The sequence below is a fragment of the Lonchura striata genome, chromosome 2 (assembly GCF_046129695.1).
Source record: "Lonchura striata isolate bLonStr1 chromosome 2, bLonStr1.mat, whole genome shotgun sequence".
Classification (NCBI taxonomy): Eukaryota; Metazoa; Chordata; class Aves; order Passeriformes; family Estrildidae; genus Lonchura; species Lonchura striata.
Genome location: NC_134604.1, coordinates 35,054,478 through 35,068,909, shown reverse-complemented (window position 1 = coordinate 35,068,909; position 14,432 = coordinate 35,054,478). Strand labels below are relative to the sequence as shown.

Here is a 14,432-nt window from a genome sequence, read left to right as displayed (position 1 = left end):
TCGGCGGCCGCCATGCTGGGCCGCCGGCCGCCGGCCCAATCGCAGGCGGCCTCTGATGGCCCCGGGTCATGTGAGCGAGCAAGATGGCGGCGCCCACGGGAAGCTCGTGCGGTGGGAGGAGCCATTTGTAGGCGGCGGGAGCGGCCGTGTCCGTCCGTGCGGCTCAAGGTCGGGCCTGACGCGGCGGGGAGGCCGGCGGGGTCAGCGCGGGGCGGGACGGCGGCTGCTGGCGGAGGGCTCGGAGAGCGGGGCCGAGCCGCAGCCCCCGGCGTGAGGATGCTGCCCTGAGCCGGGCCCCGGGGCTCCAGCAAGGCCTGGGGAGAGACGTGTGTGCACGGCTCGGGGAGGGAGGGTGCCTTCAGCGCCGTGACGTGCTGCCTGCGGGATCCCAGAGCACGGGGTTGGGAACCCCCCTCGGGCGGCCGGGAGCGATCCCGGCCAGATCCTGTCCCCTCGGCTCCTGCATCCCGAGCCGAAGCACGGCTTAGGACACAGCCTTCACGTTGTAATAGCTGCTTAAGGTACGCATGATTGGCAAAGGAAATCTGGGGGAATTTCCTCTGCAGTGAAACGTGTGAGAAAAGAGGCAATTGAATCACTCAACTCCAAGTGTAATCAAGAGCTGTTGTGAAGGGTTGGCCTCAGGTGGCCGCCAAGATGCTCTTAGCACTTTCTGCCCCCTCAACAGGACAGGGAGAAGGTATGAATAAAAGCCAAGGGGGTGTGGTAGGGATGGGGAGATCGCTCACCAGTTACCATTACAGTCAAAACAGTAAACTTTGGGGAAATTTAATATACTGTCAATCAAATCAGAATAAGGTAATGAGAAATAAAGCCAAATAATTTCTTTTTATTTATAATTCCCTCCACTCTCCCTTCACTCCTATTCTTCTCTATGTCCTCCTCCCTCTTAGAAGTGCAGGGAGACAGGGAATGGGGGTTGTATAAAGTTCATCACGTGTTGTCTCTACCATTCTTTCCTCCCTGCACTCTTTTCCTTTTCCAGTATGTGGTCCCTTCCATGGGAGACAGTTCTCCACAAACTTCCCCAACAGGAGTCCTTCCCACAGGCTGCACTTCTCTGTGAACTCCTCCAGTGTGGGTCCATTCCACAGGGGTCAGTCCTTCAGCAGCAGTGGCTGTTCCACTGGGCTCACAGGTGGGCTCCTCTCCCCATGTGGCCACATATCCTACCAGGAGCCTGCTCCAGCACAGGTCTCCCACGGGATCATGGCCTCTTTCGAGCACCCACCTGCTCTGGCATGGGATCCTCCAGGGGCTGCAGGCTGATCTCTGCTCCATCATGGACCTCCATGGCTGCAGGGGCACAGCTGCCTCACCATGGGCTGCAGGAGGATCTCACCTCCAGCATGTGGACCACCTCCTGCTCCTCCTTCTGCACTGACCTGGGGGTCTGCAGGGCTGTTCCTCTCATGTGTTCTTACTCCTTTTTTCCACCTACTGATTTGCAGCAGTTTTTGCCCTTTCTTAACTTTCCCTCACACACCACCAATAGTGGCTGGGCTTAGACTTGGCCAGCAGCAAGTCTGTTTTGGAGCCAGCTGGAACAGACCATCAGTCATGGGGGAGCTCCTGGCATCTCAGAAGCCACTCTTTCATCCCCCCTGCTACCAAAACCTTGCCACACAAACTCACTGCAACTGTATGCTTTCTGATTTATGTCTACAAAGTATGGATTTATTTGGTTGGGGTTTTTTCTTACAGTTCTGTTTGACAGTTAAGTCAATTTAAACCTACAGTATTGCCATGCAAAATAGAGAAAGCATTTGTGGCAAATAGTCTAAATGTTTACTTGATTCATACTGGGGCTATGTAACTTTGATTACATTTGGGATTTTTTTCCGTTATGATCCAGGACTTCAAGATGACAGGAAGAGAGTTTCTTGAACTAGATTCTCCACAGCAGAGACTAATTTTGGAAAGATTTAAGCGGATGGAAATCATACAGAAGATGTTCAACGAGCTTCCTAAAGCAGATCAGTAAGTGCTGGTAAAATAAATGAAGATAAGTGCATCAAACATTTCAAGTTTTGGAGGCTTTTCTTTTTCTTTATTCTTGTATTACAAATTTTCCTTGCAGTCACAAAATAAGTGAATTGTGAAGATTCTTGTTATTGTCCAGAACAGAAAATTTGTTTTGTGTTTTTAATATGGTTATTTCAGTGTTGGCTGTGGTCCTGCTCAGCTGGTTTCTGGCATGTGCTCCCCAGTGCTGAGGGTTCTGCAATGGCTGATCTGTTCTGACTGGCTCTGAGCATTCTCACGGTCCTGTGCTAGAGCTAGAACATTTTCTAGGAAACGGAAATGTGTTTCTGCTGGAGTCATCTTGTGTCCAGCAGGGCTGGCCTGGGGCCAGAACCGAGTGAGCATCAAGCTGCTGGTTTCTGCATTTCGTTCTGCACCGCTCCCTGTTTCAGGAAGGCGAGACTAAGGTGTCCAGGTGGTGGTGGAGGAGTCAGCTGGAGTCCTGCAGGCTCACCAGCAGGATTCTGTACAGCACAAAGCCAGCTAAATGCCTTCTGGGCCTCACAAATGACCTTTTGGTTTGTGATACTGCATGCCACTGCAAAACCTAACTGGACCTGAGCTGCTTCTGTTAGGAGCCATTTGTATGCGTGTATCAGCTTGTATAAATTTTTTAGAAATAAGAGTAATCAGAAGCTTCTTTTATTTACATTTTTTTAATAGGACTAAATTGCTGGCTAAACAAACTGCTGGTAGTAACACAGGGCCTCCCCACACAGGTGAGAAAGCAAAGGCTGCAACTTTGTGTAGGATCTGCTGCCCTCAGCCTCCCAAACTCCTCCGTCCCCAGGAGAGCAGGGGAGGCTGATACTCAGTAGTGATGTGGTAATAGATGTCTGTTAATATCCAGATAATGTCTGGATATAAACTCTAGACTTATGGATTGCTGGGCCTTGGAAAGAAGTAGCTGCCAGTCACTGGCAGGACTTGCAGCTTGTATCCAAACAAGGGCTCACTGATGTCTGGAAAGGAAAAGCAAGCATGCTGCAGTCAAACTGAGAGTTCCTGTTTACCCAAGCACTTGTTTTTAAAACTAGGGAGCTCAAACAAACAAAAAACCACAAACCCCAACTCTTCCATCCTCCTTTCCTTTTCTTTTGTGCAATGTATCCGTAGTAGATTCTGCTGGTCCTGAGTACATTAAAAGTTGCTCTGGTTTGGGTACTAATAATGCTGCTAAAATTTTAATCTCAGCCCTCCATATTTATTCTTGTGTTTGCCTGTGTTTCACTGCCTGTGATTGTAATGGTAAAATTTGAATTTTCCTATTCAAAACAAGAAATAGTTGGTGTCCTTGATGTCTGACATATTAAATGTTTTAAGTTTTGTGAGATTAGGAAGTACATCTCTGAAATCTTTTCCACAGTGCTTAATATTACTCAAAATATTAAAATGTAGAATTATAAGTAGATTGACTTGACTTTTTAAAGTTATATCTTTTATTGTATATATATTTCCTCATTTCTTTTCAGAAAATATCCTTAGAAACATGCTTATTAGGAGAGCTTTAATGAAGTTTCCATCAACTATATAATGGGAGGAAAAAATTATAGCAACAGCTTTTCAACTTGTCACTTCGCTCTTGAAGTGTGTAGCATATAACAAAGGATGTGGCACTGGCTGCTTTTGAAAATAGTTACACTCCATTTTGCACCACTGAGAGATTGTCTCTTACCCCTTGTTGCAGGATTTTCAGAAGAGAATTGTACTGTTGACTAAACTAAACTTTTTACAGCTCTCAGTTGCTGAAATGACTTTCCCTCTTTGACAGGAACCTTTGTAATCATGGAAAATTCTTCCTAGCTGCAAATTCAAGCTTATGTGGCTTAGTAGCAAATAATTTCTTCAGAAGCATCCTACATGTCAGAAAGGCTTCCCTGGTGTCTGCTATGCCAATGGCTGTTATTCCATTTCTTTCAACAGCAGCAATTTATGAAGTTTTTGTGCATGACCCTTTATTTTCAGGTAAAAACCTCTTTATTCCATTTTTTTTCCCTTTTGAAAGGACTTTGCCTTCTGTAACACTAGAGGAGGTTTTTCTCACTGCAGAGCAGTGCTCTTAAACTGTTGTGGTCTTGAAAAAACTCAGTTTGTAAAGCAGAGTTTGAAAAACAATGCATTGGACAGCAGTGAGTTCTCAAAGTGGAGTGGGAAAGGACATACATATGTTTATATCTATTTCTAAAAAGATTCTTTGACACATTACTTTCAGCATTTTTCACTCAAAGTCATGCAAAAGTGACTGCAACAAAGCAGTTCAATTTCCCCCCATCCGTACAATTTCATTTGAAGGTCAGCATTCAAATGATAAATTCCTCATGGGTTGCAGTGCAAGTGATTGTTTCTGGTTTTGTCTCAGTTTCTGTTTTGGGACTGGTTTTGTTATTGTTTTGGTTTGGGGTTTTTTTGTTGTTGTTTTTTTAAAGAAGAGTCCTCTTTATAATTTTTTGCATACCTGTACAGTTTGGAAGTTTCTGTCAAGAGCCTCTTTTCAGATTGCTGCATGCAGCTTATAAATTGTTGTGGTGGAGCATGTATGGATCTTGGCAGTGAAATGTGGTTTGCCACGCAGGTCAGCTTAACTGTGAGGTCTGTGCTGTGATCAGAGGAGGATTAGTAGGTGCTGTTGTGGGTGGCTTCTATCCCATTTTCCTGGCTATCCCCTTGAATGCGAGCCTTGCAGCCAGGTACGTCTTACTTACCTGCAGTGTATTGATTGAAATGTATTTATGAGTTAAATGTTCAGCTCTCAGTGTAAATGTTGTAGATATTTGATCTGTGCACACTTGTCTTCTTGTAGACATTTAGCGTGTGGAAGGAGATATACATTAAGGTCATCTAATTACAAAATGAAGTTTTCAAGAGCCACACCAAAGTGAAATAAGATCTGCAAAGTGATCCATTGGGAAGCCCTTGTGTAGCAGGAGCCTTCCAAGTCTCCCAGGTGTGCCTGGGTGTGTGCTGTCATCCTGCCACCACTGAAGGTGGCTGGACAGCCAAGAGACCTCTTTGACCCTGGGTAGTGCCCAGCAGCCAAAGTCCCTGACAGGCGTCCCTCTGTGTAGTTCAGAGCACAGCAAGGGCAGGGCGAGGCTTGGTGAAACCTAGGACATGGTCAGGATGGTTTAAAGCATTTGTGCAGAGAGCTCAGTACCACCAAGTGTATTTAACATAGGAGAAGGAAGAGAAAATCACTATCTATATAAATATTTATGTTAAATCTTGACACTTGCATGGAAAAAAAAGTTTCTACCACTGTTTCTGTTGTTTAGGTATATGTCAACTCCCTTGCCAGGGAAAGAAAACCTGTTACGCTACTGGCTCACAACTTCTCAGCCTGTCTTCAGAAAGATGAGTGTGGGTATACTGGTACAGGCTCTGACTGGATTATATCTTGCCACTAAAGAGCATGGAATTTATATCAAAATGCTGCTGCAGATGAACAGTAGGAGGGATCCTGAAGAGCTACCTGAATGAAATAAAGCAACTTCTCAATTGCCTTGGATAAGTAACCATAATAAACAAGAAAAAGAAATGTTGCTGTGTCTTTTTAATACAAAAACAGTCTCTGCGCTGGCTTTAAGTTTTGAACTTAAATGCAGGTTAAACTTTCCATTATGCCCAGTCTAGTGTATATACCTGAATAACAGGGTTGCTTTGGAAATGGAAGGCAAGAAACATTTATAGTGCCTGCTTAATGTTTGGTTCTGAGGTGATGCTACAACTTTTAGAAGCTGTAAAAAAGGAGTATTCTTGAAAAAGAGGTTTTTTTCCTTCATAATGTAAACAATACAGATTTGTTTTTTTAAAAAAACATGCACACAAAAACCCCAAAAAAACAAACAAAAACACCCCACAACCAAAAGGGGGAAGATTAAGGCAAGGTTTTACTAGAGATCTACTCAAAATCCGAGTATTTTTCTCCATTCTGCTAGCACAAAACTTCTATCACAAATTACCCCTTTTACAGCATTAGATGGGTCACACTGTAGAGAACACTTCTATCAGAACGCAGTCAACAGCCATAGTCCTGTCAGGCTTCCTAGCATATAAAAAACCCAGCCTTTGGCCTTGTAACCGTTTTGCCTTGAAATTAAGTCTTTCCTGAAGGAAGGGGCTGTGTTGAGAGGCTTTTGAGGGCTGGTGCCATTACTGGGATATCTCAGCTATGTCTCAGATCAGTGGTCCAGAGTAATGCCTTTATATGTCAGTGTGTCTTCACATTGGTGGCTGTATGTTTTACAGCAATATAAATTGCAGCTCTCCTACTGCATGAGGTGTACTCTGCAGTTTGAGAGCTAAATCAGGAATTCTACAGAAGCAATATTCGCCATAGGCAGGGGCTGGCTTCTCCCAGACAAGCGAAGGACAGGAAGAAACAGCCTCAAACGGTGCTAGGAGAGTTTCAGGTTGGAGGCATTTCATTGCAGAAGGGCTTATTAAGCACTGGAATGGACTGCCCAGGAGGTGGCAGGAGTCCCCATCCCTGGAGGTGTTCAAAAAACCACTGGAAGTGGCACTTGGTGCCATGGTCTGGTCGAGGAGCTGGTGATGGGTGAAGGGCTGGACTCACGGATCCTGGGGGGTCTGTTCCAAACCTAAATGGTTCTGTAATTGTAAAAGCTCTACAGCTACTGGTCAACAGTCACTTCAATAAAATTCTAGCATCCCCTGAGCTGCACATGGACATATTTATTCCATGCACATGAAAATATTAACGAGAATTAAGAATTCGGCATTGAGACCTGTAATTGAAAGGGGTTAAAATTTATGCTGTAATGCTGATGAAAATATATTGAAGGAGTTTCATCATCTTTACCTACTTTTTCCTTAAAAATGGGTCATTAGAGCAGGAACATGACACATTATCTATACACAGGAGCAGCAGCCTGATTTGTACAGGGAAGCAGCAATACAAACTTCGTTGTGGTTAGTAGAGATCATTTAGTTTTCCTTGACTCAAAGTGTTGCTGTGTCACACTGGTGTTCCCATCCTGTTCTGCACCCAGGCAGCTTGGCCTTACCTTAATCACCCCGACTGGAGATTCCCATGGACCAAGTATTTTACATGACAGTGAATTGTCATATCTCTGGAGCCATCAGACTTTAACCAACAGAACCACTTACCTGTGATAATAAAAACATAAAATAAAGGTGTTATTGTGCAATAGTGTCTTGAAGAATGACAGTGATTGGCTCAGTGATTATTGCAAGTGTTTAACATTATATAGTTAAAATACTGTAAAAACAGATTCCAGTGCTTATTAAAGGGTGATATTCAAAAGGATCTTCCACATACTACTTTCATTTTGGTATAAATTGAAGTGATAATTTTCCTCGGCCATCAAAATGCACATTCTGATGTTCAGTGGCCTGACCTGGACAAACCACATCCTTTAGATGCTCCTTTCTTAAAGTGAAAGGTGAAGATTATATATTAAAAAGAAAAGTTGCATTCCCAACATTTTACTAAGTTGCAAAGACTGATATTGGTTTCCAGCATAATTGATAAACACACAAATTGCAGGCATGTGCTTCACATGTTCAGCACTAGTCACATCAAAGGTCAGCTGAACACTCCTGAGATTAGAAAGGTGGTGTGTTTGTGAACAAGGAAACTTCAGTTACACCCTCTGTACTTCTCAAAGTATTGAGGGGAAGAAGTATTCTCAGAAGTCAACCAATAGAGTCTGAAATTGTTTCAGAATTCCACAGGACACCAAGACACTATCCCAGTTCTGGCATGCATGTGTGTGGAGGAGTGCCTACACGGGAATCTGGGAATGTTCCTTCCCTTCCCTGTTTCATACACAGGATATGACCTACCTCCTGCAATCCCCAAGAACCAGTCCTTGGCCTCTGACAACAGCAATAAACTGCCCACAAACACTGAGTGAGAACAGGCGTTAGTTGGATCCTAACTGAAACAAGCCAGGCACAGGCTACAGATCCCAGAGAAAGGACTTCAGGCTACTCCAAGTCACTATGGCCAAAAGAAGGCCAAGAATAGCTACACAAAAGAGCCAACAGAAATAGTAATAAAGCTCCCCTTTTTTTCTTGTAGATGAACCATTCTAAATGCTGTCTCAACATTACAATGTATTCTACTTCTCCTGCAAATCTTCCTGGTATATGTGCAAGTCCTGCCCTTGGCATCCTCTTGCTAATGAGCACACAGCTATTTCTCCACATCTGCATATCCCACTTAAACTGGGTGGAAAAATGTAGAATCAGCAGCTGGAAATGTGCAATTTTGCACAGGGTGTTCTTTAAACAGAGTCCATTTGAACAGCTCCCATACATAACATATCCTTCAGACATTTTACAGTGTAACTAATAGTGAGTAATACAGCCCTATAATCACAATATTGCTGATTCCAGCAGAAAACCTCCCTAACTGCAAACTCTAGAAAACACAGCATTTTAAAAATCAGTAAATGTGAATTTTGCCAAAGATTCCTGTGTTTCACAGGGAAACCTGATTACAATTTTGACAAATGGCGTGAGAAATCTGAAATGCCAAGTGCTGGACATGGCTCCCTGCATTTCCTTTGATATCATCTCTCCAGGCAGCTACAGATTACAGAAGCAACAATTTGTTTTTAACCCCCAGATGCTGCAAAGCTCTTCAGAGGAAACAAGTTAATTTAGAACACTACCAAAAGTCACAGCACCAGGATCAAACTCCAAGGACTAAAGGAGAACTGAGCATGAAATTGTTTCTTATTTAGACACTAAATAGTCTCTTCTTCCTCTGTTGAGGAAAAAAAAGGTAAATGCAGGTAGCATAGCTGTGCAGCTGAACACTGGCAGCACTTGGTTCCATAGTACATACAATTTACCAAACACGTTTCAGTGCTGATTATTTCTACAGCTAGAGGCCAAAAAGGCAGAGCATGAGAGTTTGCTTTTATATTTTTATACAGTATTTTTTGTGAAATGCTTCTTTTTATCAAGCTGCACTAGAATCCCTCATGCTAGAAAGCCAGTGCAATGTTTTAAACTGTCCTCTACAAATAAAGATGAACAGAAATCTGAACAGATAGTACATGGCCCAATCCAGAGCCATGAAAATGTTCTGTCCTTTCAGCACTACCAAACCTTTTGTTTTTAACACTCACTGCAGTGTTTAGTATGGAAATAACAATCTGATCAAAGATTGTGATTCAACATCACATAATTAACCAGTCACGAAACTTCAGAGCCTAAAATAAAACAAAAAGGAAGAAGATGGTAATAAACCATAGAAGGGTTTATATAAGTATTTTACTCCTCCGTGGTATATTGATAAAATCTATCCATATTAACAAAAAAATTAAGAACAACTATGAAATACAAGAAGTGCTAATTCTCAGAAGTACAGCTTTATCTGTAGTTCAAGGAATAACACCTTTGTGTTGTCCTCACCATAGAATTACCTTTAAAGACAGAAGAGCAAGAGCATTTCTCCTGCATACCCTGATCCATTACATCTTGTTTTCCACCTGATGACCCAGAGATAGCAACATTTTCCCCTTTCTATTTTACCACTTTGTTTAATGAACCAAGTCATTCACGAAAAGATGAAAAAACATTTGAGCCCATAAACTGAAAGATCAACAAGTCTGATTTTATTATATTGTATTCTTATCTGAATGGCACATAATTACAAAGAAACATTTACAATATATTTTCAAGTATTAAGTCATTTCAAGGCTTTCACTTCAAAAAGCTACATTAATAATACACCATACAGATAGTACAGTTGGTTAGTTTGAAATAACTTCCTCCCTTCTATTTGGTTTAAATATGATTCAGTAGGCACTAGAAATGCCTGCAGCCACTGACTTTCTTGGGACTTGACCTTGTTCTTGTACCACAACACATCATTTTGCATGTCAGAAAATCAGCTGCTCTCAGACACAGCCACAGGTCGTGTCACATAGAGCATTGTGCAGGTTCACAGCAGAGGCCAGAAGAACTGTCCCTGACCCTGCCATTCAGCAGTGATGCGACAAGAAAGAATGCATACTTAACTTAAAAAACACTCCTACACTGAAGTAACTGTAAAAATACCACTGGAACATCCCATGCTTGCTACATTAGTGTTTCTCTTTTCCTCAAGCACGTTAAACTGAAAAATAAACCACGTTCATGAAGTCTGAGCTAGGCAGGTTGGGATTAGGTTGAATCTAAATTACTTCCATTTTGCATATCAGTCAGTGCAGGTCCTGGTGGTTAACTCTGACTCCCGTGCACTGGTACAAGCCATCAGTTACAGCAGAGTTACCCAAGTTAAGACTGAAACTTTGAACAGCCCTGTTGATGCCACCACAGAGGTGTAAGGTCACACATATTCCACTAAGTCTCTTTTGTGCTGGCAATATCCCCTGAACAGATGGAATTCTGCATACAGTGGAGTACAACCTGTTTGACAGACTATTGCCTTTTAAAAAAAAAACATCTTGGATGACAGTAAATAATCCCAGCATTCAACTTTTTTTTTAACCAAAGACAGCAAAAGCCCTGTTACCTCTTTATTCTCATTTCTTATACTACCTTTTAAAATAAAGCAGGAAATGTGGCCAGCAGCTGGTCCCGTCTCTTCTGCCCCAACACAGCTGAATCCACTTTAGCATAAAGAAAAACAAGGATGCTAAATACACATATACTTTATCACACAGTGATGTTTCACAAAGAAAAATCAAACTCCTTTTCTACTGATGAACACGTGACAGAGTCTAGCACCAATAAAGCAAATGACTGGGAGAAAATGCTTTCATTTACCTAGCCTTAAACACAAAATTTAAGGCTTTAAGAAACAAGACTTCAGAAACATTAAATAGCATAATTTAAAAAAAATAATAAATGAAACTGTTTTAGAAAAGTATTCTTTGTGAAACCTCACTTTACATATCATTTTCATAATTCTTCTTCCCCCAACTGACACACACTTAAACAACCTAAACATTTTAATACAACTGAAAAAAGAACCCACTCATCTTTTGTGATAGGGAGAAACACTGACTACTACAAGAAAACACACACTATTTTTTTGTCAAACTATTTGTCCTCCTATCTCAGAAGCAATTATGAAGCACTTTTCGTTATCATTAGTCTCAAGATACATATTTGCTCATCTCCACACTGTGCTTAATTATATCAGGTTATAGATTTCTGGATACTGTAAGAGGCTAAATTAACAACTCTACAGTAGAGTTATGCATATACATGCATATACATGCAATATTTTTAAAATTTAAAAGCTACTCTGAAGTAACATAGGAATTTCAGTGCGCATGGCACAGGTATTTACTTGTGGGAAAGTAATGAGGTACTTCGATGCACTGATTCTTCACACCTAATTCTCCTTAGAGGTCCATGCAAGAGCAACTCCTCTATGTGAGGATTCCTCTGCAGTGATTTAACCAGTGCTCAGGCTGTTTCATCAGGTAAAACTCTGCATCATTAATTAGAGCAAGCTAGAGAAGGGCTTTTGAATGGTACCGTGCATCACTAACACTAGACAGCATTTTAAACCAACAGGTCATCAATTAATTTTCTTTTTTCATTCAAAAAGCAATTCACTTAGACTTTTGGGACAGTCTCCTGTAATAAAAGGCTATAAGTGTCACATCCCCCTTATTAGCATATTTTCCTTTTTCTGCTCATCAGATACTTGGTTTAATAGGAAATTTCTATTTCAAATGCATGAGCAGTTTTTTAAAATTCAAAATGTAGCCCCTGTATTGGCTAGTATGTAGCCAATGTAGTTGTTTCAAAAATGAAAACAGGAAAACAGCTAACGAGAATGATGCAATTGTAGCCTTCACTATAAATTATCATCCGGAGCTAGAAACATTTTGGCAGAGTAGGCCAAGGACCAAAGAAATAATTTTCTGAACCAGTCATTACAAGAGACTGGGATAAGCAAAGCAAGCTGTCTGATACCACATTATGGGAATATATTGATCCTTACCAGGTTGCGAGGTGGAAAACGACTGTTCTTTAACCCCTACACAACGGAGCCTGGCAGGGCAACCACCTAAAAGAGAAACTGTCAGAGAGGTTTTAATAGTAATGTATAACTGAGATGCAGTACAATTTTATATGCATGCTTTCTTTTGCCGATCATTACTATTTTCTTAAGTCTGTCCAGTGACGATGTCATAATGGAGGTTTTGTTTGGTTTTCTAAGCAAGCATTTTCGGCTCCTCAGGATAAGCAGGCTAGACATTATCTGACTCAAGACCGGGTAGTCAGCATTATCTTTACTGCGAAGCGGAGCCGAGCGCACCTTCATGCATCAAGTCGGCATGATCTTTTCACCCAAGTGCTGCGAACGGCTCTGGCGGCACCTCCGCGTGTGCACCACGCGCGTCAGTCTGCACGACCACCGTCGCACTGCTGCACACAGCTCTGCGCGACTCCCATCGCCAAACAGGCTCACACCACTACCGTCCACACGCCAGATTTACAGGACCTTAAACCGAGGCCACCGTCTGGCTCCCAACGTGCCGTTCGAGAGAATTTCTGTTACCCTGGCCACTTAAGTAAGCGCCAGGTTCCCCTCCTTTGCATCTCCCCCAATACCACCCCATCACCACTGTATGGATTCTTTTCCTCCGCACCATCGCCTGCTTCCTCCGCCGCGACGCGAGGCCCTTACGGGTGAGAACCCCACGAGTACTTGCAGCAGGTACTTGACCCTACATTTTGAAGGAGGCCGCTGCCCGCCGAGCACAGATGGAGCAGAACTCCACCGACACCTGATCCCGGTCCACGTGCAGGCAGATCCCGCCGGGGGCCGCCCACTCCTCCTCCGTCCCAGTCACCGCCGCCGCCTCCTCCAGCCCGCGGGGCCGGGAGCTGGGCAGGGCGTAGTCGTGGTCGCTGCTCTCGCCGGCGGGCTGGAGGTGCTGGTGCTGGCGGCGGGGGCCGCCCGTGTCCCTGAAGAGGCTGGTGCCGAGCTGCAGCCCGCCGGCGCGGGTCCCGGCCAGGCGGCTCAGGAGCTGCCCCAGCGCGCTCTGGTTGGCCAGCACAGCCCGCAGGTAGCTGCTCTCCCGCTCCAGCTCTCGCAGGCGGCGGCTCAGGCCGCGGTTGCGGTCCCGCAGCTGCCGGTTCTCGGCAGCCAGGCCCTGCAGGCGGCTCTCCAGCCCCAGCACATACTGCTTCTTCTTCAGCCGGTTCAGCCGCGCCGCCGCCGCCGCCTTCAGCCGACTGCCGGCCCCGCCGCTCCTCCGCCCGGGCGCCGCCGGCCGCGGGCCCCGGCCCGGCGCGGGCGGCGGCTCCGGGTCCCCACAGAAGCAGTCGCTCAGCTCCGCGTCCAGGTCCCAGTCCGGCCGGGCGGCCTCCAGCAGGTCTCCCAGCTCCAGCCCCGGGAACCAGTCCTCTTGCTCCCACACCTCCAGCGGGCCGCCGGGCGCCTCGGCCTCCTTGTCCTGCCGCCGCGGCTCGGAGGCGCCCGGGGGCTCCCGCCGCGGCGGCGGCTGCGCTTTGGGCCGCGCGGGGCCCGGGTCCCCTTCCCCGCCGCCATCGCGGCCTCTCGGGGCCTGCCCCGCTGCGGCCAGCGGCCAGACGGCGCCCGAGGGGCTGGCCCCGCCGGCCGAGGGGCTGGCCCCGCCGGCCGAGGCCGCCAGCAGCTGCGTGAGGCTGTGGCGCATGGCGCGGGCAGCGCCCGGCGGCGCGGCGCGAGCGAGGGCGGCGGCGGCGCGAGGCTGCGGCCCGGCGCTGCCGCCGCGGGGCCTGCCGGGAGCTGCGCGCGGGGGGGCGCCTCGCGACTGCGCCCGCGCGCGGGAGAGCGGCGGGTGGGCGTGGGCGGGAGCGCTTACCGAGGGTGGGAGGTGTAAACATTGCCTTGAGACGGGGCGCTCCGTGGCGGGCGAGCTTTGTGTACTTTCAGACAGAGACCCGAGAAACAGGGAGCAGCCAGCGAGCTCTGAGGGATCTCCAGGTGTTAGAAGGACGAGTTAACTGTCGCCAGAATTGCCTTGTTAAGGTTTAGGGCTCAGCGTGTTTCAATGACCTCAGACCTAGGAGGAGGTTAACAGAGCTTGGGAAGAGGGATGTACTGCTGATGGCGGACGCAAAGAATGCAGAATTTACGGGACACAAGGACATCTGGCAGAATTCCCACGATAAGGAATAAATCAATAAACCAAACTCGGCAATTGTGCTACATCAGCTCCGACTGGGTAAAACAATTCCAGCAGGGGGAGATCCCTAACCACCAACTCACGGACCACCGACCCCAAAAAAAGAGAAAGATTGAGCATGCAAACTAATTAGCAAGAGAGACTCATTAACTGATAGACTACTAATTAATAAGAGAACTAGGTAACTTTTAGCTTGTAACACCTATTCCCTTGTTTGCTAAAACGTATAAATAGCAAAAAGTGTTGATAGTC

General features: G+C 45.4%; 2 protein-coding genes across 7 annotated transcripts; one reads left to right on the top strand and one right to left on the bottom strand.

Annotated features, from left to right (window-relative positions):
* Positions 1–60: 60 nt before the first annotated feature.
* Positions 61–5,581, top strand: LOC110473577 (transmembrane protein 126A). Of its 4 annotated transcripts, none has more exons than XM_077781315.1 (6): positions 61–168; positions 1,007–1,159; positions 1,877–2,001; positions 3,818–4,011; positions 4,619–4,733; positions 5,319–5,581. In XM_077781315.1, exons 3-6 carry the CDS (start codon positions 1,886–1,888, stop codon positions 5,521–5,523), a joined length of 630 nt encoding a protein of 209 aa, XP_077637441.1. In that variant the 5' UTR covers positions 61–168; positions 1,007–1,159; positions 1,877–1,885; the 3' UTR covers positions 5,524–5,581. The 4 variants fall into 4 exon arrangements, with proteins under 4 accessions (XP_077637441.1, XP_021391896.3, XP_077637443.1 ...); XM_077781317.1 differs by lacking the exon at positions 61–168 and adding an exon at positions 291–521; XM_021536221.3 differs by lacking the exon at positions 1,007–1,159.
* CREBZF (CREB/ATF bZIP transcription factor) lies at positions 4,616–13,688 on the bottom strand. Of its 3 annotated transcripts, XR_013339463.1 has the most exons (4): positions 12,739–13,688; positions 12,005–12,082; positions 10,585–10,655; positions 4,616–7,173 (listed from the first exon to the last, which is right to left on the bottom strand). XR_013339463.1 is itself a non-coding variant. In XM_031506256.2 (3 exons), exons 1-2 carry the CDS (start codon positions 13,686–13,688, stop codon positions 12,034–12,036), a joined length of 999 nt encoding a protein of 332 aa, XP_031362116.2. In that variant the 3' UTR covers positions 9,635–10,655; positions 12,005–12,033. The 3 variants fall into 3 exon arrangements, 1 of the variants encoding a protein (XP_031362116.2); XR_013339464.1 differs by lacking the exon at positions 4,616–7,173 and having other exon boundaries at positions 9,635–10,655; positions 12,657–13,688; XM_031506256.2 differs by lacking the exon at positions 4,616–7,173 and having other exon boundaries at positions 9,635–10,655.
* Between the last annotated feature and the right edge of the window lie 744 nt (positions 13,689–14,432).

Coding starts and splice junctions, on each gene's coding strand:
- CREBZF (XM_031506256.2), bottom strand. CDS start 13,688: ATGCGCCACAGCCTCACGCAGCTGCTGGCGGCCTCGGCCGGCGGGGCC. Junction 12,083..12,738: donor GCAGCGGCCTCCTTCAAAAT/GTAGGGTCAAGT, acceptor CCTCTCTGACAG/TTTCTCTTTTAGGTGGTTGC.
- LOC110473577 (XM_021536221.3), top strand. CDS start 1,886: ATGACAGGAAGAGAGTTTCTTGAACTAGATTCTCCACAGCAGAGACTA. Junction 2,002..3,817: donor GAGCTTCCTAAAGCAGATCA/GTAAGTGCTGGT, acceptor CCTCTTTGACAG/GAACCTTTGTAATCATGGAA. Junction 4,734..5,318: donor AATGCGAGCCTTGCAGCCAG/GTACGTCTTACT, acceptor TCTGTTGTTTAG/GTATATGTCAACTCCCTTGC.